The 20197-nt window shown below is 41.3% G+C and overlaps 1 protein-coding gene across 2 annotated transcripts; it reads left to right on the forward strand.

Annotated features, from left to right (window-relative positions):
* The first annotated feature begins 103 nt into the window (after positions 1 to 103).
* On the forward strand, positions 104 to 19593 carry PNO1 (partner of NOB1 homolog). Of its 2 annotated transcripts, XM_025354142.1 has the most exons (7): positions 104 to 414; positions 653 to 802; positions 3085 to 3168; positions 3671 to 3731; positions 3955 to 4072; positions 16958 to 17028; positions 18341 to 19593. In XM_025354142.1, exons 1-7 carry the CDS (start codon positions 208 to 210, stop codon positions 18406 to 18408), a joined length of 759 nt encoding a protein of 252 aa, XP_025209927.1. In that variant the 5' UTR covers positions 104 to 207; the 3' UTR covers positions 18409 to 19593. The 2 variants fall into 2 exon arrangements, with proteins under 2 accessions (XP_025209927.1, XP_025209928.1); XM_025354143.1 differs by lacking the exons at positions 16958 to 17028; positions 18341 to 19593 and adding an exon at positions 6318 to 6339.
* Positions 19594 to 20197: the final 604 nt, after the last annotated feature.

A 20197-nucleotide genomic window follows, 5' to 3' on the forward strand; every position in this document is an offset into this window, starting at 1 on the left:
GTTGCACGGCTGGAGTGAGACCATGAGCATCAGGCATACCTTAGGACAGCCGAAATCCCGTTTTCCCCCGGCCCCAAATCCTGCAGGTCCCCGGCCTGTGACGTTTTAGGAAAGGGGCGGAGCTGCGGGGTTAGTTGACGGAGGCTGGGTCCTGCGCGGTGCAGCAGCGCACGTGTTTCAGCCGGAAGCGCCTTAAGATTCCGGGGGATGGAATCCGAAATGGAAGCGCAGAGCGCCGGGGCAGAGGAGGGCTTTACCCAGGTCACCCGTAAGGGTGGCCGGCGGGCGAAGAAACGACAGGCTGAACAGCTGTCCGCAGCGGGAGAGGGCGGGGATGCGGGCCAGATGGACACAGAGGAGGCCAGGCCGGCGAAGAGGCCCGTCTTCCCACCCCTCTGTGGGGACGGGCTCCTGGTATGTGGCTAGGACCCTAGGACAGCAACCAGGCAGGGGCCAGACGCGGATCAAGCCGGTGGCCTCTGGGGAATGTTGAAGCTGCGGTGGGGCTGTTCTGCCGCGATGCTCAGAGAGAAGTGATTCTTTGAAGTGTAACTAGTTCAGTTAAAGGAAGCCCTTTATGGATCAGATGTTATTTTACAACTCCATCACCATCCCTCCATAGCCTTTTGAGTTGTGTGTTCTTTTATTACAGAGTGGAAAAGAAGAAACAAGGAAAATTCCAGTCCCAGCTAACAGATACACACCATTGAAAGAAAACTGGATGAAGATATTTACTCCTATTGTGGAACATTTGGGACTTCAGATACGCTTTAACTTGAAATCAAGGAATGTAGAAATCAGGGTAAGGAAAATCTCAACCATTTCCCAATACACCAGGCTTTCTCTCCTACAGAGATGAAAAGGCGTGAATAGACTTTAGTTAATGGGACTTATTGTGTTGAATAGTTTTTGTCCAGTTTAAAAACTTACCATATTGAGTTTGAACTTCCCAAATGCCTTAAAAATCTGCGTTTGATACAAATATTAATTGAATTTGTAAATTAGTTCTGAGATCATACCAAAATACTGTCTCTGCTTCTGTGTATCTTTTGTAATGTTCTGTCAAATTCAGAAAAGGTCGAGTAAAGAGATTGTCATAAACAAGTAAGTAAATAATGAACATAAGTACTTGGTGTTTTACAAGAAGTATATACAGTCAGCGTCGGGGATATGTTATGGGATATGTTTTGTAAGATGACTTAGTCCTTGTGCGAAGAGTGTATTTACACAAACCTAGATGGCATGTGCATATTTATGTATTTTTTCATATGGAAAACCAAATGTTCCAGCACCATTACTGAGTATCAGTCATTTCATCTACTTGATCTGCATTGCCAGTATCCAGTGCCATATATCAGATTTCTGTATATTTTCCATTATACTGTTACGAGACCACCATGGTATGAGCAGTTGGTCATTGATCAAAATGTCATTATGCAGTGCATGACTGTGTTTTAATGGTGCTTTTTTGATAAAACTATTATTTTGATAAGAAACATATGCACATATGTGTGTGTGTGTGTGTGTGTATATTTTTTTTAATTTTGCGCTTTCGCCCAAGCTGGAGTGCAGTGGCACGCTCTCGGCTCACTGTTAACAGGCGCCCGCTACCACACCTGGCTAATTTGTGTATTTTTAGTAGAGACTGGGTTTTAGCATGTTGGCCAGGCTGGTCTTGAACTCCTGACCTCAGGTGGTCCGCCCATCTCAGCCTCCCAAAGTGCTGGGATTACAGGCGTGAGCTGCCCTGCCCGGCCTATATATGTGTATTTTAAATTCTATGCTGTCAATCCAGGAACTAGACATTTAAAATTAATTTACTTTGGGCTTTCTGTTCTGGGTGCCAGTTTCATACCAGAATGTCCATTTTTCAGTCATATCTTCAGTGCCTAAACTTTTCATGTGCTTTACTGTCCTATTTATTGCAGGATAATCACTTTGGATTCCACTAACATTTATTGATGCTGCCATATACCAGACACATAGTGGTATTACAACATGCTCTGCATCATTTACTCTTCAGGATATTCCCATCTTAAAGATGTGAGGAAACTTGGCCATAGTCATCAGGCTAATAAGGGAAACTTCCTATTATACTAGTAGGGAACACTCAGGATCTTCTCCTCTGACCTCCTTATTTTACTGATGAGAAAACTCAAGACCTAAAGTAACTAGGAGACTTGTCTAAGGTCACATGTAGGATTGGAACTAGGGTCTAGTTCTAAATGGGAAAGCCCCGGGGACTTTGCCATTACACAAACCCATATGGTTTTAAATTTGTTGAGTACATGGTCTCCTCAACTAGATTGTGAATGTGCATGGTACAGTGGAGATAACAATTTTGAAATCAAACCTGTGTTTGAATCTTAGCATTTTTGCTTTTTAGTACTTTAGTTTCCTCACATGCAAAGGTAGTCATATGACTTAACATTCAAAGTTGTTGTGAGGGTTAGAGTTATGGTGTGTAAAGCATGTTATTTATAGTGCATGTTATTTACAGTGTGTGTTATTTACAGTGGTAGGCATTTTATGAATAACAGTTATTTCTGCATTTCTCAAATAAAGTTTGAGAACAGGTTCAGTGCTTCAGTTATTCTTTATTTCCCCAGTCAGCGGGTGCAGGTAGTTAGGCCTGGAGCTATTGGTTTAAGAAACATCAGCATGTAATTGATAACTAAGAAGATTAAGTCAGGAATCCCAGGGAAGACTGCCTTGAGAGAGAAGAGAAGAGGACAAGCTTGGGCATTGAAGGGATGGACAGAAGGTAGAGGTTCTTCAGAATGCAAGAAATTAGGTTGTGCCAGAGGAGTCTTGCTGTTAACCCCAAAATCTGATCATATAGTGTGGTTAGTTATTTGACACTCTTTGGGTGAAACAGCCAAGCTTTGGAGCTGGAAAGGTTTTGTTTTGCCAATAAAATATAGCACTTACCCAGCCAGAACCTGTGTCACACAGATTATATTAGGGAAAGGTGGTGGTGAAGGAAATTCTCTGATAATGGGAAAGGACATTTCTAGTATTTCGTTAAGACATTTTCTGTTTGAGTCTCAACGGTATTTTGTACCCTTTTTTGTTTTTTAACAGACTTGTAAAGAAACCAAAGATGTTAGTGCTCTGACAAAAGCAGCTGATTTTGTGAAAGCTTTTATTCTAGGCTTTCAGGTGGAGGTGAGTAATTCTATGATATCTAAAATGGGGACTTGAAAAATACTCAATGTGAACATCTCAATGGATTAGGCATTTAAAAAAAAAAAAAAAAAGGCCAGGCGCAGTGGCTCACACCTGTAATCCCAGCACTCTGGGAGGCCGAGGCAGGTGGATCACTTGAGGCCAGGAGTTCGAAACCAGCCTGGCCAACATGGCGATGCCCTCCGTCTCTACTAAAATTACAAAAAAATTAGCCGGGTGTGGTGGCACAAGCCTGTGGTCCCAGCTACTCGGGAATCTGAGGTGGGACAATCACTTGAACCTGGGCGGCAGAGGTTGCAGTGAGCCAAGATCACACCACTGCACTCCAGCCTGGGCGACAGCGTAAGACTGTGTCTCCAAAAAAAAAAAAAAGCTTTCTAGCTCTAGAGTTTGTGGATTTTCGTTCCATAGTGCTTTGCACTTTACTCTTTTTCAGGTGTGCAAACGGAAGGGGCTTCACAGTGTTTGTTTTATATTATAGGATGCACTTGCCCTCATCAGGTTGGATGACCTCTTCCTAGAGTCTTTTGAAATTACAGATGGTGAGTGTGTGGTGGTCTGTGCTCTTGTGTCGCTGACTTTATATTGTGATGTGACTCTCAGTTTTCTAATAGCATCAATTGAGCTGTATTTTTAGCAACTTTTTAATATGTATATATACACTTTGTGTCATTTAGAGAAATTTAGTTTATAATTAAACTTCATGTGGAAGTGGGTGGTGCACTAGAATGGCTTGCCTCCTGAGATGTTGCTTTTCTTGTTTAGTTAAACCCCTAAAGGGAGACCATCTATCCAGGGCAATAGGAAGAATCGCTGGCAAAGGAGGAAAAACCAAATTCACCATAGAGAATGTGACACGGACGCGGATAGTTTTGGCTGATGTGTAAGTATCTGATCTTGAGAAAATTATTGTCATAATTTTTATTTGATCTTTTAAGAAAGTCGTAACAGTTGTATTTCATGTATAATGTTGCTGCTAAATCTTTGTCAGTACAGATGCTCATAAACCCATTGTAAATTGAAAATATCAGAAGTCTAAAGTGCATTTAATATACCTGACTTGTGGAACATTATAGCTTAGCCTAGCCTATCATAAACGTGGTCAGAACACACATTAGCCTACAGTTGGGCAAAGTCATCCAACACAAATTCTACTTTGTGACAGAGTGTTGAATACTGTACTAAAAATGAAAAACAGAATGGTTGTATGTGTACTTGAAGTAGAGCGTTCTGAATGTGTATCAGCTTTGCACCCTTGTAAAGTTGAAAAATCCCAGTTCAAACCATGTTAAGTTGGGAATCATCTGTATACTTTTGGGTGAATAGCCACCAACTTTGAAAGAGGCTTAAGTTGAGAAAATTTCAGAAATTGTGTATTTTCTCATTTAACAATGAGGAAATGTTACAAATGCTATTAAAAGAAATTATTATTACAGATGAAGATTTACATAGTATCTCGGGTTGGGCGCAGTGGCTCACGCCTGCAATCCCAGCACTTTGGGAGGCCGAGGTGGGTGGATCACCTAAGGTCAGGAGTTCGAGACCAGTCTAGCCAACATGGTGAAACCCCATCTCTACTAAAAATACAAAAATTAGCTGGGCGTGGTGGCGTACACCTGTAGTCCCATCTACTCGGGAGGCTGAGGCAGGAGAATCACTTGAATCTGGGAGGAGGAGGAGGTTGCAGTGAGCCGAGATCGTGCCACTGCACTCCAGCCTGGGTGACAGAGCGAGACTCTGTCTCAAATAAATACATACATACATACATACATACATACATACTCAAGGGAATCTATTAAATTAGTAGGGGAGAACAAGCAATCAGTATTTTGGATGCCCTTGTGAGTCTTTAGAAATATATATATCTATTTTATATATATATATATATATATATATGTTAAGGCCTTTTATAAAGTGAGGGGAATATTGTACATTAGGCAAAACTAGAGAGCAGTTATATGTGAACATAAATAAGATGATAGGAGCTTAAAATAAAGGTGCCGGAAGTGAAGCTGGGATTACCCCTGTCTGAGGTTGAAGCTGCCCAGGCTGGGGATCTTACTGGCAGATGGCTCAGAGATTATGTAATGCTGTGAAGTTGGGAAACTGAACAGTTGACTGAGAGGAGGAGGGTTCTGCCTGCAACTCAATCATGAAATAATTTCATTTAATATCTCAGTTTTACTCTAAACTGAAGGACTCCTTATTATATAAAATCTAAATTTTGTATATTCTTTACACTTTAAGGATAACTGTAGTACTGTGTTGGTGGCCCTCTTTACCTGAAGCCAGAAATATAATTTTATTTTTTGATCTTTATGGATTGAGTCTAGATTCAGAAATACGGAGGCTTGGGAGAAGCATTCAAAAATGTGGAAATGCACACCATATGTAAAACTATGGGCAAGCATGGTGGCTCACGTCTGTAATCCCAGCATTTTGGAAGGCTGAGGCAGGTGGATGGCTTGATCTCAGGAGTTTGAGACTAGCCTGGGCAACATGGTGAAACCCCTTCTCTAAAAAAAAAATACAGAAATTAGCCAGGTGCGGCGGCCCACACCTGTAGTCCCAGCTACCTGGGAGGCCGAAGTGGGAGGATCACCTGAGCCCAGAAGGTGAAGCTGCATTGAGCCGCGGTCATGCCACTGTACTCAACCGTCGGCGACAGAGTGAGACTCTAACAAAATAAAAAGAAAAATACCACATATAGTCTGGGCACAGTGGATCATGCCTATAATCCCAGCACTTTGGGAGGCCAAGGTGGGAGGAAGGATTGCTTGAGCCCCGAAGTTCAAGACCAGTCTGGGCAACATAGGGAGATCCCATCTCTACAAAAAAATACAAAAATTAGGCAGGCGTGATTGTGCACACCTGTAGCCCTAGCTACTCAGGAGGTTCAGGTGGGAGGATTGCTTGAACCCAGGATGTCAAGGCCACAGTGAACCATGATGGCACCCCTGCACTCTAGCCTGGGTGACAGAGTGAAACCCTGTTTCCAAAAAATAAAAAGTTAATTAATTTTTAAAAATCCTTATATAGATGCTCCTCACCGTATGGTGGGGTTATATCCAGATAAACCTGTTGTAAATTAAAGATCTCATAAGTCAGAAGTTCATTTGATATCATAGGATACTACTCTTTGAAAATTGAAGAGCATTCTGAATGCATATCACTTTGGCACAATTATAAAGTCAAAAAATCTTCAGTTAAGTCATGGACTGGCTGAGTAGCCCTGAAAGCTTTCATGAATTTAGAAATCCATGGCCTGCCGCGATGGCTCACATCTGTCATCCTAGCACTTTGGGAGGTCGAGGCGGGCGTATCACCTGAGGTGAGGAGTTCAAAACCAGCCTGGCCAACATGGTGAAATACAAAAAAACTAGCCTGGCGTGGTGGCACATGCCTGTAATCCCAGTTACTTGGGAGACTGAGGCAGGAGAATTGCTTGAACCTGGGAGGCATAGACTGCAGTGAGCCAAAATCACGCCACTGCATTCCAGCCTGGGCAACAGACTCCGTCTCGAGAAAAAAAAAAACAAAAAAGGCCAGTGTGGTGCCTCACATCTGTAATTTCAGCACTTTGGGAGGCTGAGGTGGGTGGATCACCTGAGGTCAGGAGTTCAAAACCAGCCTGGGCGACAGACTCTATCTCAAAAAAATAAATAAATAAATTTAGAAATCTAAAACTGTAACTGATTTGCCAATGAAATTATATAGTTAGTCTGTCATTAAGTTTATTACTGGTAAATTTATAAGTATATTTATAAGTGTTAACCTAAAATTTACTAGTTAAACCAACTTTTTAAAAGGTTATTGTGGCATAATTTACACACAATAAAATTCTCCTGTTTTGAGTATCCAGTTCAATGAGTTTTTGGCAAATGTTGTGTATTGTAGTCCCATGACACTCATACAGTTCTCTTACCCTGAAAGTTCCCTCGTGCATGTTTGTGGTCAATTGCCTGCCCCCACCCTGTTCCAGGACAACCACTCCTCTAATTTCTGTCACTCTTTATTTTACATTTTCTAGAAATTCATATAAATGGAAATATATGGTATGTAGGCTTTGGTGTGTGACTTCTCTTAATTAGCATGTTATTTTGAATTTCTCCATTTTGTTGGGTGTATCAGTAGTTCCTTTTTATTGGCAAGTACTATTTCATTGCACAGGTATACTGTTGACCCTTCAATATTGCAGGGATTAGGAATGCTGAACCCCCAACATGGTTGAAAATCCATGTATGACTTGACTCTCCCAAAATTTAACTACTCCTGCTTTTGGCTGGAAGCTATTCCAATAACAAATAGTTGATAAACATATATTTTGTATGTTTTACGTATTATATACTGTACTCTTTCATAAAGTAAGCTAGAGAAAAGAAAATGTTAAGAAAATTATAAGGAAGAGAAAATCTATTTACTATTCATTAAGTGGAAGTGGATTATCATAAAGGTCTTCATCCTTGTCTTCATGGTGAATAAGCTGAGGAGGAGGAAGAAGGGTTAATCTTGCTGTCTCATGGGTGGCGGAGGTGGAATACGTTGAAGGGGAGGCAGGAGAGGCAAGCGTACTCTGGAACTTTACAGAAATACATTGTAATTTCTGACTTTTTTGTGCTTTCCTTCTCTAAAAATGTTTCTGTAGGGTACCAGTCTTCCTCCACAGTTTGTTTAGTTTTAGTGCCCACATCATAAAAGGGTCTGTGTCATAAAAGATGTCAAAAGCATCTTGAATAATCAGAAACCTTCTGCCAAATTGCCTAATGTCACCTTGTTTTCTGACACTGCTGCTTCTACATCATCTTTCCTCATCACCCAACACTGCTTCAGAAGCACTCACCTCCATCAGGTCGTCTTCTGTTAATTCCTCTGGCATAGTGTCTGTTAGCTCTTAGTTTCTCCGAGATCTGTATCTTGAAACCCTTCACCCCTCATTTCTGGCCATATCCGCAGTCTCTTTCATGATTTCTTGTTTGGCTCTGTCGTAGATCCTGTACTGTTATGCAAAACCTCTGGACATGGTTTTCTCCAGCAGGAATTTATAGTTGCAAGCGTGAGGCTTTCACAGCTCTTTCCATAATAGTGACAGCGTCTTCAGTGGTTATAGTACTTCCAGACTATGATGTTCTTTCCATCGAGTTCTCTTCCATAGCATTGACACTGTTTTCCATAGAGCACTGTATGTGATGAACCTTAAAGATCTTTATGGCCGGGCGCGGTGGCTCAAGCCTGTAATCCCAGCACTTTGGGAGGCCGAGACGGGCGGATCACGAGGTCAGGAGATCGAGACCATCCTGGCTAATACGGTGAAACCCCGTCTCTACTAAAAATACAAAAAACTAGCCGGGCGAGGTGGCGGGCGCCTGTAGTCCCAGCTACTCGGGAGGCTGAGGCAGGAGAATGGCGTAAACCCGGGAAGCGGAGCTTGCAGTGAGCTCAGATCCGGCCACTGCATTCCAGCCTGGGTGACAGAGCGAGACTCCGTCTCAAAAAAAAAAAAAAANTTATAAACTAAAAGTTTTCTGACACCAAAAGCATGGGCATCACTTGTATTTCGTAGGAGAGCAGATCACAAATGGCAAATGGTGGTCCAGAGATCAAATTGTCCGATGTTCTAAAATGAGCCTGCCATATCACTTAGGGTACATGCCTTAACACAAAAAAATTTCAAAAAGGGGTCAAACCCTTGTTTAAAGATAAATGTAAGCTGGTGTGGAGGCACATGTGTGCAGTCCCAGCTACTCAGGAGGCTTGAAAGTAAAGCCCATCCTCTGACCTGTCTTCTCCTGACTCTGGCTTTTAATCCCATGACTCTTCCACCTGTTTCTTTCCCACAGTTCCTCTAGTCAATAAAAATTCAACTGGTGTCTGTTTTTCTTTAATCAGAGTCAAGCTCTCTGGAGAGGGCAATAATAAAGCATGGGAAGGGAGAAGAGCATGAAGGTTGGCTGTATGGTTACAACAAAAAGCAAACAAACAACAATTTACTTGAAAGTAAATTGGATTGGCCGGGCGCGGTGGCTCAAGCCTGTAATCCCAGCACTTTGGGAGGCCGAGGCGGGTGGATCACGAGGTCAGGAGATCGAGACCATCCTGGCTAACATGGTGAAACCCCGTCTCTACTAAAAATACAAAAAACTAGCCGGGCGTGGTGGCGGGCGCCTGTAGTCCCAGCTACTCGGAGGCTGAGGCAGGAGAATGGCGTGAACCTGGGGGAGGCGGAGCTTGCAGTGAGCCGAGATCGCGCCACTGCACTCCAGCCTGGGTGACACAGCGCGAGACTCCGTCTCAAAAAAAAAAAAAAAAAAAAAAAAAAGATCTTTATGACTACCTGTTCTGGAGGCTGAATTAGAGCGTGTTTAGGTGCAAGGAGACCACGTTGTTGCCTTTCAGTGTTGAACTCATGGGGTTCTGGGTGGCTGGGACATTGTTCAATAGCAAAAGAACTTTAAAAGGCATTCCTTACTGGCAAGATACTTCCTGACTTCAGGGACAAGGCATTGATGGAATCAATCCAGAAAAGAGCTCTCCTTGTGCAAGCCATCCAGACGACAGGCCTCTGGCGTTACCTTTTCCCTTCAAGGATCAGGGTTAGCAGCTTTATAGATAAGAGCAGTCCTGATCATAAACCTGACTGCATTTGCACAAAACAGTAAAGTTAGCCTAGCCCTTCCTGCCTTAAATCCTGGTGTTTGCTTCTCTTCTTTACTAATAATTGCCCTTTGTGATATTTTTTTCCAGAACAGGACATTTTTCATCTGCACAAAAAACCTGTTCAGGCAGATATTATTTCTCCTCAATGATTTTCTTAATGGCGTCTGGGAACTTGTCTGCTGCCCTTTGGTGAGCAGAAGCTGCTTCTCCTGTTATCCTGACATTTTTAAAGCCACCTCTTTCTAACATTATCAAACCATCCTTTGCTGGCATTAAGTTCTCCAGCTTTAGATCCTTCACTTTCCTTTTGCTGTAAGTTGTCATATAATGACTTAATTTTTTCTCCATCATATTAGAGTCTGTAGATATGTCTTTCTTAGAACAATCCTGCACCCACATAAAAGCTGCATTTCCAATTTGAGATTGTCAACAAAAGAATCACAAGATCTATAAATTTGGAGAGGAAACTTTATTTCTTATAAAGGGTTGCATTCTGCAGGGTGGCCATTCTGACAGGCTGGGAAGTATACCCTTCAGCAGAGACCAAAAGCAGGCACTTTGAAGGAGGAAAGAATGAGACAGGAATTTATGCTGAATGGGTTGGCCAGTATACTTATTTAACAGGTTATAGGAGGAGCTATGAATATAAGAGGGGTCCTAATGCTTGTATACTGAATAAATGTAACATACGACCCCTGGTTGCTTTGTGGGGGAGACTTAACATTTAAAATATGTGACAATTAGGTCCTGTACATTACAAGATGAAGTAGGGACAAGGAGGTGAAGACTGAATGCACTGCCTTTGGAAGCTGGTAGAACCAGTCCATGGTCAGTGATCTCTTACCAGGAGAATGTTACTGGGATCAGTCTCTTGTCCAATCAAAGCTGTAGTTACGGTTTGTGGAACAGAGTGTGGGAAGAGGGAAGCTGGGGTCAATCTGTATCTAACTATTGGTGAGCTGTAATTGTTTTAATATTGTTTATCATAAGGCCAGTGCTTGTTAAGCTGCTAGAGAAAAAAATATCCTGTGGCAGTTAGAATGTCATTTACTCTTTTTTTTTTCTTTTTTTTTCTTTTATTTATTTATTTATTTATTTATTTATTTATTATTATTATACTTTAAGTTCTAGGCTACATGTGCATAACGTGCAGGTTTGTTACATATGTATACTTGTGCCATGTTGGTGTGCTGCACCCATCAACTCGTCAGCACCCATCAACTCGTCATTTACATCAGGTATAACTCCCAATGCAATCCCTCCCCTCTCCCCCCTCCCCATGATAGGCCCCGGTGTGTGATGTTCCCCTTCCCGAGTCCAAGTGATCTCATTGTTCAGTTCCCACCTATGAGTGAGAACATGCGGTGTTTGGTTTTCTGTTCTTGTGATAGTTTGCTAAGAATGATGGTTTCCAGCTGCATCCATGTCCCTACAAAGGACACGAACTCATCCTTTTTTATGGCTGCATGGTATTCCATGGTGTATATGTGCCACATTTTCTTAATCCAGTCTGTCACTGATGGACATTTGGGTTGATTCCAAGTCTTTGCTATTGTGAATAGTGCCACAATAAACATACGTGTGCATGTGTCTTTATAGCAGCATGATTTATAATCCTTTGGGTATATCCCCAGTAATGGGATGGCTGGGTCATATGGTACATCTAGTTCTAGATCCTTGAGGAATCACCATACTGTTTTCCATAATGGTTGAACTAGTTTACAATCCCACCAACAGTGTAAAAGTGTTCCTATTTCTCCACATCCTCTCCAGCACCTGTTGTTTCCTGACTTTTTAATGATCGCCATTCTAACTGGTGTGAGATGGTATCTCATTGTGGTTTTGATTTGCATTTCTCTGATGGCCAGTGATGATGAGCATTTTTTCATGTGTCTGTTGGCTGTATGAATACCACAGATCTACAGCCATCTGATCTTTGACAAACCTGAGAGAAACAAGAAATGGGGAAAGGATTCCCTATTTAATAAATGGTGCTGGGAAAATTGGCTAGCCATAAGTAGAAAGCTGAAACTGGATCCTTTCCTTACTCCTTATACGAAAATTAATTCAAGATGGATTAGAGACTTAAATGTTAGACCTAAAACCATAAAAACCCTAGAGGAAAACCTAGGTAGTACCATTCAGGACATAGGCATGGGCAAAGACTTCATGTCTAAAACACCAAAAGCAACGGCAGCAAAAGCCAGAATTGACAAATGGGATCTCATTAAACTAAAGAGCTTCTGCACAGCAAAAGAAACTACCATCAGAGTGAACAGGCAACCTACAGAATGGGAGAAAATTTTTGCAATCTACTCATCTGACAAAGGGCTAATATCCAGAACCTACAAAGAACTCAAACAAATTTACAAGAAAAAAACAACCCCATCAAAAAGTGGGCAAAGGATATGAACAGACATTTCTCAAAAGAAGACAGTCATTTACTCTTTAAGTGTAGGGTGTGTGACAACCCTTGCCCGGGTGGTCTTAGGTCTTGTTTACAATTTGGTGTCTTATTGCCATAGTCTGTTCTGTCTTGCCTGGGGTCCTAGGGGAAGATAAAGGGGTTTTTGGCAAAACTGCAGGTGTTGTCACATCTGCTGTTGTAGCTGCAGTGACACCTCCATGAATTTTTTCTTTTTTTACAATGGGTCCTATGGTATAGTCATTTATCTTGAAGTGGCGGGCAGCTGCAGCTACAGGCCTCAGTCAACAGTACATGTGAAGCAATTCAGCTTTTCTTTTTTTTTTTTTTTTTTTTGAGATGGAATCTCCCTCTCTCGCCAAGGCTGGAGTGCAATGGTGCAATATCGGCTCACTGCAACCTCTGCCTCCTGGGTTCAATGGATTCTCCTGCCTCAGCCTCCCAAGTAGCTGCGACTATAGGCGTGTGCCATCATGCCTGGCTAAATTTTTTGTATTTTTAGTAGAGACGGGGTTTCGCTGTGTTAGCCAGGATGGTCTCAATCTCCTGACCTCATGATCCACCCGCCTCAGCCTCCCAAAGTGCTGGGATTACAGGCGTGAGCCATCGCACTTGGCCAGTTCAGCTTTTTCTTGAGGTGTCATGACTTTTCTGTGCTTCTTTGGAGCACTCCCAACGTCACGAGTGGCACTTTGTGTGGGGCCCATGTTGTGTAGGTCACATGGTCTCAAAGCTTGCAGTATGCACTAAGTTTAAAAATAGGCAAGAACCGTGAGAGATCACTTTCTACTGTGAGAGACAATTTATTGGAGAGTCAAAACTGCTCATGGGAGATGATCAGCATCACATGGCATTCTAAGTGGATACTTGCAACACCTGAGCTCACCACAAGAGCAGTAGGTGGAAGCTGTGAAATTGTCGTACAGTATGCACTACAGATAATTTTATGGAGTTATGATTTAATACTGCATCTTTGCATTTGTTTCCATTTCTGTTGACTACAAATGGCACCATATATGGCTTGTGTTTGTGTGTGTAAGTTTTGATTGATTTTAACTTTTTTTTATGGTAGTAAATAAGATAGACTAGTATCTACATATAATTTATGCATTCATGACATAGCTTTTTCTAATTTTTTTTTTTTTTACATTTCTACAATACTCAGCTCCTCTCTGGGTTTTTTTCAAGTCTCTAAAATATCTTCCAATATATGTGTTGAAAAAAGTTTGTGTGTAACGACCCGTGCAGTTCAAATCTATTATTCAAAAGTCAGCTGTACTATATTTTGTTTGTCCAGTCACAGTAGATGGACATTTGGGTTGTTTTCAGCTTGTGGTTGTTATGAATAATGGCACTACTGAATTACTTATGTCTTTTGTGTTTTCTTACAAACTAAATTACAGACTACTTGAAATTAAGAGATGTACTATCTCTTGCTTTTGCTATAGACAGGCTAGTTGGAAATCCACGTTTAAAAGTTTATATTAATTATAATAAAGCTGTAAGATGGGCTGTTATGTACCTATAAAAGGTATTTTTGATGAGTTGCTAATAACCTGATAAAATACAGTATAATGCGAGCCAGATAGAAAACTAAAAACAATTGGTTCCAGGTATATTTAATATAGCAGATGGGAAATGATGTTGCCTCTGTGTCTTGAAGCCTCCATTCCTTTCCAACTGTTGCCCCATTACTTTGGTTCTTTCTGCAGCAAAACTACTCCCACTTTATCTGTTCTTTTTGTCTTTATTTCCTCATCTGTCATGCTCTGTTTTAAATAATTTTAATCAAAGTTAAACATACACATAGTTTTAAAAAGCCAAAAATTGGCCGGGCGCCGTGGCTCACGCCTGTAATCCCAGCACTTTGGGAGGCCGAGGCAGGCGGATCACAAGGTCAGGAGGTTGAGACCATCCTGGCTAACACGGTGAAACCCCATCTCTACTAAAAGTACAAAGAATTAGGCAGGTGTGGTAGCGGGAGCCTGTAGTCCCAGCTGCTCGGGAGGCTGAGGCAGGAGGATGGCATGAACCTGGGAGGCAGAGCTTGCGGTGAGCTGAGATCGCTCCACTGCACTCCAGCCTGGGCGACAGAGTGAGACTCTGTCTCAAAAAAGAAAAAAAACAAAAATGTCTGCTGCCTACCTCCATTTCACCCTTTTCAGGGGAACCAATGTCAACTCTTTTAGCTTATCTTAAAAAAGTATTTACCTCTGTATTTCCAGATATTTTGTTCATACAGTTCATATACAGTTTTATTTTTCAGATTCACTATTGACATTCTACCATCAAAGATGAAGGTTTAGCTGTCTTTCACTCCCTTACTTCCACCACGTACACACAGCCTTTCTGACACTCCGATTTATTCTTCTTTGTCCTCCTGATGGTCCCCTTGTGGTTTTTGTTAGATTAATGTTCAGTATTACCTGAAAACAGAAATCAGTGCTCAGTGTACTTATAGCTGAGCCAGGTGAAGAACCAGGTGAAATACTGTGACTGCTTTATCTTTCTTTTGCAGCATTGTTTTCACTTGAGGAAGTAACTCTTTTGTGTCTATCTCCTTTCTTCTCTTTCATCCTACTAATTCAGTAAGAAGCTACACGTTGTATCTCCTCTTGATGTATTTGAATGCATCTAATATTTGAGAAATCTCTCCTGGAGAGGTCTATTCCCCAAACGCCCCCCTGCTCTCTGCCTGCATTCTGGCTGCACAGCCATCATCCTGGGTTCCCTGTCCCCTGCCTCTTGGAGTCTCTTTCCCGGAGTTCTGCTTCTTGATATTCCCGCTGCTGATTCAGGCAGCAGTTGACTTGGGTCTGCACAGTCAGTTCTGTCTCCTCCATCTGCTTTACACCTTTCTGGACTTTGCTACTGTTATCACTCTCTTCTTCCTTTTGGGCTTATATCTTTATTGTCATTTTAGTGGAGTTTGGGGAGGAGCATTTGTAAATGTTTGTTTTGTTCATCTGCAGGTGTCTGGAGAAAGAGCATTACAGAGGAAGGGGAAAGCACAAAGATCTTAAGTCGAGGGCACATCTGGCAGTGAGCAAGGAGGCTTGGCCAAGGACGAAAGGGAGAGAGTGGAGAGTGATAGATGAGGTCAAAAATAATAGGGCCTTGAGGTCCTCATAAGGACTTTGGCTTTTACTCTGAGTGAATAGAAAGTCATTGGATGATTGTGAGCAGAGGAAGGAGGTGGGATATGAGGGGGCGAGGGGCAGTGAAGGTGGGTAGGATCCATAGATGGGAGGTCCTGGGATGGGAGTGAAGGATTATTTGTGTTGATAGGAGCTGGAATGACAGAAAGTGGTGGAGGGAGAGTTGGATGTTTGAAATCGAAATTATAGGGGGTTGCAGTTTTTGGTAATGACTAAGTCCAGGGTGTGACCATGGATGTAAGAGGCTGGAGTAGGGTGGACAATACCCCGTGTTGGCATAAAGAGTGTATCAAGGACCTCAGAGGCTGGCATGTTGGGATTATCATCTTCGTGGGTATTGACATGATTGAGCATGGAGATGGGAATAGCAAGAGAAAGACAGCAAGCCAGGAGCTGATGTCTTCACAGGTGATCTGCAGGGGCAGCTGAGGACCCCAGCCAGGCAGGGTGGGGGGTGATGTGGCCTGAGAGCGGATCCAAAGCCAAAGGGTTTTCAGGGAGGTAGGAGGGAGAGCATGTGGTCTGGATGTGGCATGAAGGCACCTGCTCCTCCCCAGGCCCCAGAGGTACCTGGTTTGTGGAGGAAAAACGCAACCATTTGAGATCTGGCCTTAGTTAAAGCCAGAAGGTGAAGGGAATATTAACAGGGGTTGAAGATACAGAAGCTTTAGCTGATAACTGTTGTACAGGGCACAGTGAAAACAGTTTGGAAGATGGACTCAAAAAGGCAAATTTGTCATTCGGTAAAGAATGCCCATTAAAAGGGTCTAAATGATCCTCAGAGCCCTGAAGAAATTTAGATAATCTTTAGAAAACTTTGCAGTTGAAAACCAATTATGTTGACATTGAGTACAGTGTTGCATTTATGGGTTTTCAGTAACCAGCTCAGCCAGTGTGTCGTCTTGGGCAGGCTTTTTGATTTCTTATAAACTTCCTTCCTCATCTGTAAAACAGGAAGGTCATGTGAGGATTAAATGAGGGCATGTATACAAAGCCCTGGCACATAAAGCATTCATGGGATGGGAGTCATCATTAACGAATAATCTTCACAAACTTTACTTTTTCAAAAAATTCTGTCTTTTCTAATAATTTTTTATTGGTATACAATTTATATATCATAAAATTCACCCTTTTAAAAAGTGGTTTTTAGTATATTTGTGGAGTTGTGTAGCCATAACCACTGCCCTCGTTAAAGAATCTGACTCAAATATGATTTTCCAGCATTTTTGGAGTACAGGACTTAGGTAAGGAAGTGCTTTTTTGTTTACAATGTCTTTTTTTTTTTTTTTTTTTTTTTTTTTAGAGAGGGTTTTGGTCACTCAGGTTGGCATGCTGGCACTCTACAGGCACGTGCTACTACACCCAGCTGTTGAATTTTTTTGTAGAGATGGGGGTCTCATTATGCTGTCCAGGCTTGTCTCAAACTCCTGGCCACAAACCATCTACCTGCCTTGGCCTCCCAAAGTGCTGGGATTACAGGTGTGAGTCATTGCATCCCAGCCACTAATTTGTCTCATTTTATTTCTTTCAGGAAAGTTCACATCCTTGGCTCCTTCCAAAACATCAAGATGGCAAGAACTGCCATTTGCAACCTAATCTTGGGTAATAGCAGTTTCTTTCTTTGGTGTTTTCTCTGGGAGGGATAAGGAGTTAATTGCGGAAGTCAAAACTACATTTGCAAAGCAATTTGGGGTAATATTAAAGATAGCAAGTAGAAACCCTTGGGAGTTGGCAAAGGTGGGCCTAGAGAAGGAAGTAGAATTTTTTTTTTTTTTTTTGAGCCTGAGTCTCACTGTGTTGCCTAGGTTGGAGTGCAGTGGCATGATCTTGGCTCACTGCAACCTCTGCCTCCCAAGTTCAAGCGATTCTCCTGCCTCAGACTCCTGAGTAGCTGAGACTAAAGGTGCATGCCACCACGCCCGGCTAATTCTTGTATTTTTAGTAGAGACGGGGTTTCACCATATTGGCCAGGCTGGTGTGGGACTCCTGACCTTGTGATCCACCCACCTCAGCCTCCCAGAGTGCTGGGATTACAGGTGTGAGCCACTGCACCCAGCCAGAAGTAGAAATATTTTTGCTTAGATTCCATTTGTCTGCAAGAGAAGAGAAAGTGTTTATTGGGTAATATTGCTTAAATCTTTGCTGCCTTCCTGATAAGGTGCAGAGAAAAACCATTCCAGAATAGCAGGGAACATCACATTTTAGGTTCAACCAAGGAGGAGCTGCTGAACAGCTTCAGTTAATTTAATTGATCCACTTAACCCATTTTCTTGATCCTGCAGCACAGTCAGTTACCTTCTGATAAGAGTTACAGGATCTTAGCGGCTTGCTCAGAAAATTGGGATTCTCTGGTTCCCAGGCCTCAGTGATTGGCTTCTTTTTGAAATATTTTAACAACACAGTGCCTTTCGCTCTTAGAAGTTTAAAATATTTTTTGGAGAATATTTGGGTATTATTTCCTGTAAGGTTTTTTTTTTTTTTTTTTTGGTAATTTCAAGAAAATGTCTCTGTTCTTTCTAGGGTTCTAGACCCTTTTTCTTGTTACAGTCTGCCCTCTGTATCTGCAAGGTCCACATCTGTGGATTGAACCAATGGCAGATCAGATACTCAGAAAAATACATATAAAAATCACGGCAAATTAAAAATAATACAAATTTTAAAACACAATACAGTATTAACTATTTACATAGCATTTACATTGTATTAGGTATTATAAATAATCTAGAGATGATTCAAAGTATATGGGAGGATGTGTGTAGTTAATGTGCATATTTTTTATATAAGAGACTTGAGCATTCAAGGCTTATGGTGTCTGTGGAAGTTCTGAAACCAGTCTTCCTTAGACACTGAGGGGTGACTGTAGGCTCTATAAGTGTGAGTCTATTTGTGTAAATACTTTTTTCCCCCTTTGCAGGAAATCCTCCTTCCAAGGTTTATGGCAATATTCGAGCTGTGGCTAGCAGATCAGCAGATCGATTCTGATTTCAAGTCAGAGACTTTTTATCTTGCCTTTGGACTCTGGAGAAAAATACTTTACGAGGGGTCGGTCACAAGAAACCATCTGAAGAATTTCAGTCATTTGAAGCCTCTGTCCCTTCTTCCATTCTCAGCCAGAAGCATAAACAGAAAAGAAAGATTTAAGAGTATTCACACTCAACAGGTTTTAGAATAATTTAAATATCAAAAATTGATTCTATTATACTTACACATTAGGTATAATTTATCATTTATCTGAAATTACATGTAGCAGATTACATAGTCTGTAATCCTCAGAGGGAAACTTCTTTAAACAAGAAGTTAAAACAGCTCTATATGAATAAGTTTAAACAGCTCTGTATGAATTTATACTTTTATATTTATAAATTTATAACTTCATAAAAATTTATAAACATTTCTTCTTTATAATTGTAATTTAATAGATTATCTCAGAAAAACCTCTCTGAATGATAACCCTTCCTTACTACTGGGTGATGTGTAAATATTTGTTGGGGGACAGGGTCTCACTTTGTCACCCAGGCTGGAGTTCAGTGGTACGATCTCAGCTTACTGCAGCCTCTACTTCCTGGGTTCAAGTGATCCTCCTGCCTCAGCCTCCCTAGTAGGTGGGACTACAGGTGTCCACCACCATGCTTGGCTAATATTTTGTATTTTTTGTAGAGATGGGGTTTCACCATGTTGACCAGGCTGGTCTCGAACTCCTGACCTCAAATGATCCATCCACCTCGGCCTCCCAAAGTGCTGGGATTACAGGCATAAGCCACTGTGCCTGGCCTTGATGTGTGAATATTTGAGAGGTCATAAGCAGTGGTTTTGGCTATACTGTACTACACCGTATACATCAGTAAGAGCTCATCTTGGAACCTGTTTTGCAGTTTTAAAAATTAAAGACCTACATCACAGGGTTGATGTGAAGAAAGTTTTATTTTTCAAATGAGTATTTAATGAAAGTATACATAACCAGTGTTGGGTATACAGATGCTTCTCAACTTACGATGGGTTTATGTCCAGATAAGCCCATTGTGAGTTGAAAATACCAAACGTCGAACATCACAGCTTAGCCTACCTTAAAAGTGCTCCGAACACTACATTAGCCTTGGGCAAAATTACACTTGGGCAAAATCGTCTAATACAGAGCCTATTTTATAATAAAGTATGTTGAATGTCTCACATAATTTTTGAAGATTACATTGAAAGTGAAAAACAGAATGGTTGGGTACTTGAAGTACAGCTTCTACTGAATGAATAATTCTAAAGTTGAAAAATAGAACCATCATAAAGTCTGTTTCCTCTAGTTAAGGTGAGATGTTTTTTCCCACCCAAAAAACTATACTCTCTAAATTCAGATTAGCTCATTTCTGCGTGTTTAAATAGTATGATTATACATTATAAACTGGAAGGAACTTTATTAAATGTGACTTTGATACTTCTTTTGTGTATCTCTAAAATCCTTGATGAAAACATGTAAACTTCAGTGATGGGAGTATTAGAAAGTTCATGTAGGAACTAAAAGAAAAATTGTTACGCTTATTTCCTTTGTATCAGTTACATATGCCACTGTTCTAAGCTAGTTTGTACAGTACGTGGGATTGGATATACTTAAATGTTTTTAAAAATGTCATTCATTCATTAATGCTTTTTTTTGCAAAATACTCAACTGGGAATCCAACTGGAAATTGCAGAGTATGTCCCACCTCAAATTATTTTTTTATCCTCTGGCAATAGCAGCATGGAGCAAGGATGTGTACAATGGTATCAGATCCTTTTACTCATA

The sequence above is a fragment of the Theropithecus gelada genome, chromosome 13 (genome assembly GCF_003255815.1).
Source record: "Theropithecus gelada isolate Dixy chromosome 13, Tgel_1.0, whole genome shotgun sequence".
In the NCBI taxonomy this organism is placed as follows: Eukaryota; Metazoa; Chordata; class Mammalia; order Primates; family Cercopithecidae; genus Theropithecus; species Theropithecus gelada.

Excerpts from the sequence above, each read along its gene's own strand:
- PNO1 (XM_025354142.1), top strand. The coding sequence starts at position 208 with ATGGAATCCGAAATGGAAGCGCAGAGCGCCGGGGCAGAGGAGGGCTTT. Across the intron at positions 3,169-3,670 it reads TTCTAGGCTTTCAGGTGGAG|GATGCACTTGCCCTCATCAG; the intron begins GTGAGTAATTCT and ends TTTATATTATAG. Across the intron at positions 4,073-16,957 it reads CGGATAGTTTTGGCTGATGT|GAAAGTTCACATCCTTGGCT; the intron begins GTAAGTATCTGA and ends TATTTCTTTCAG.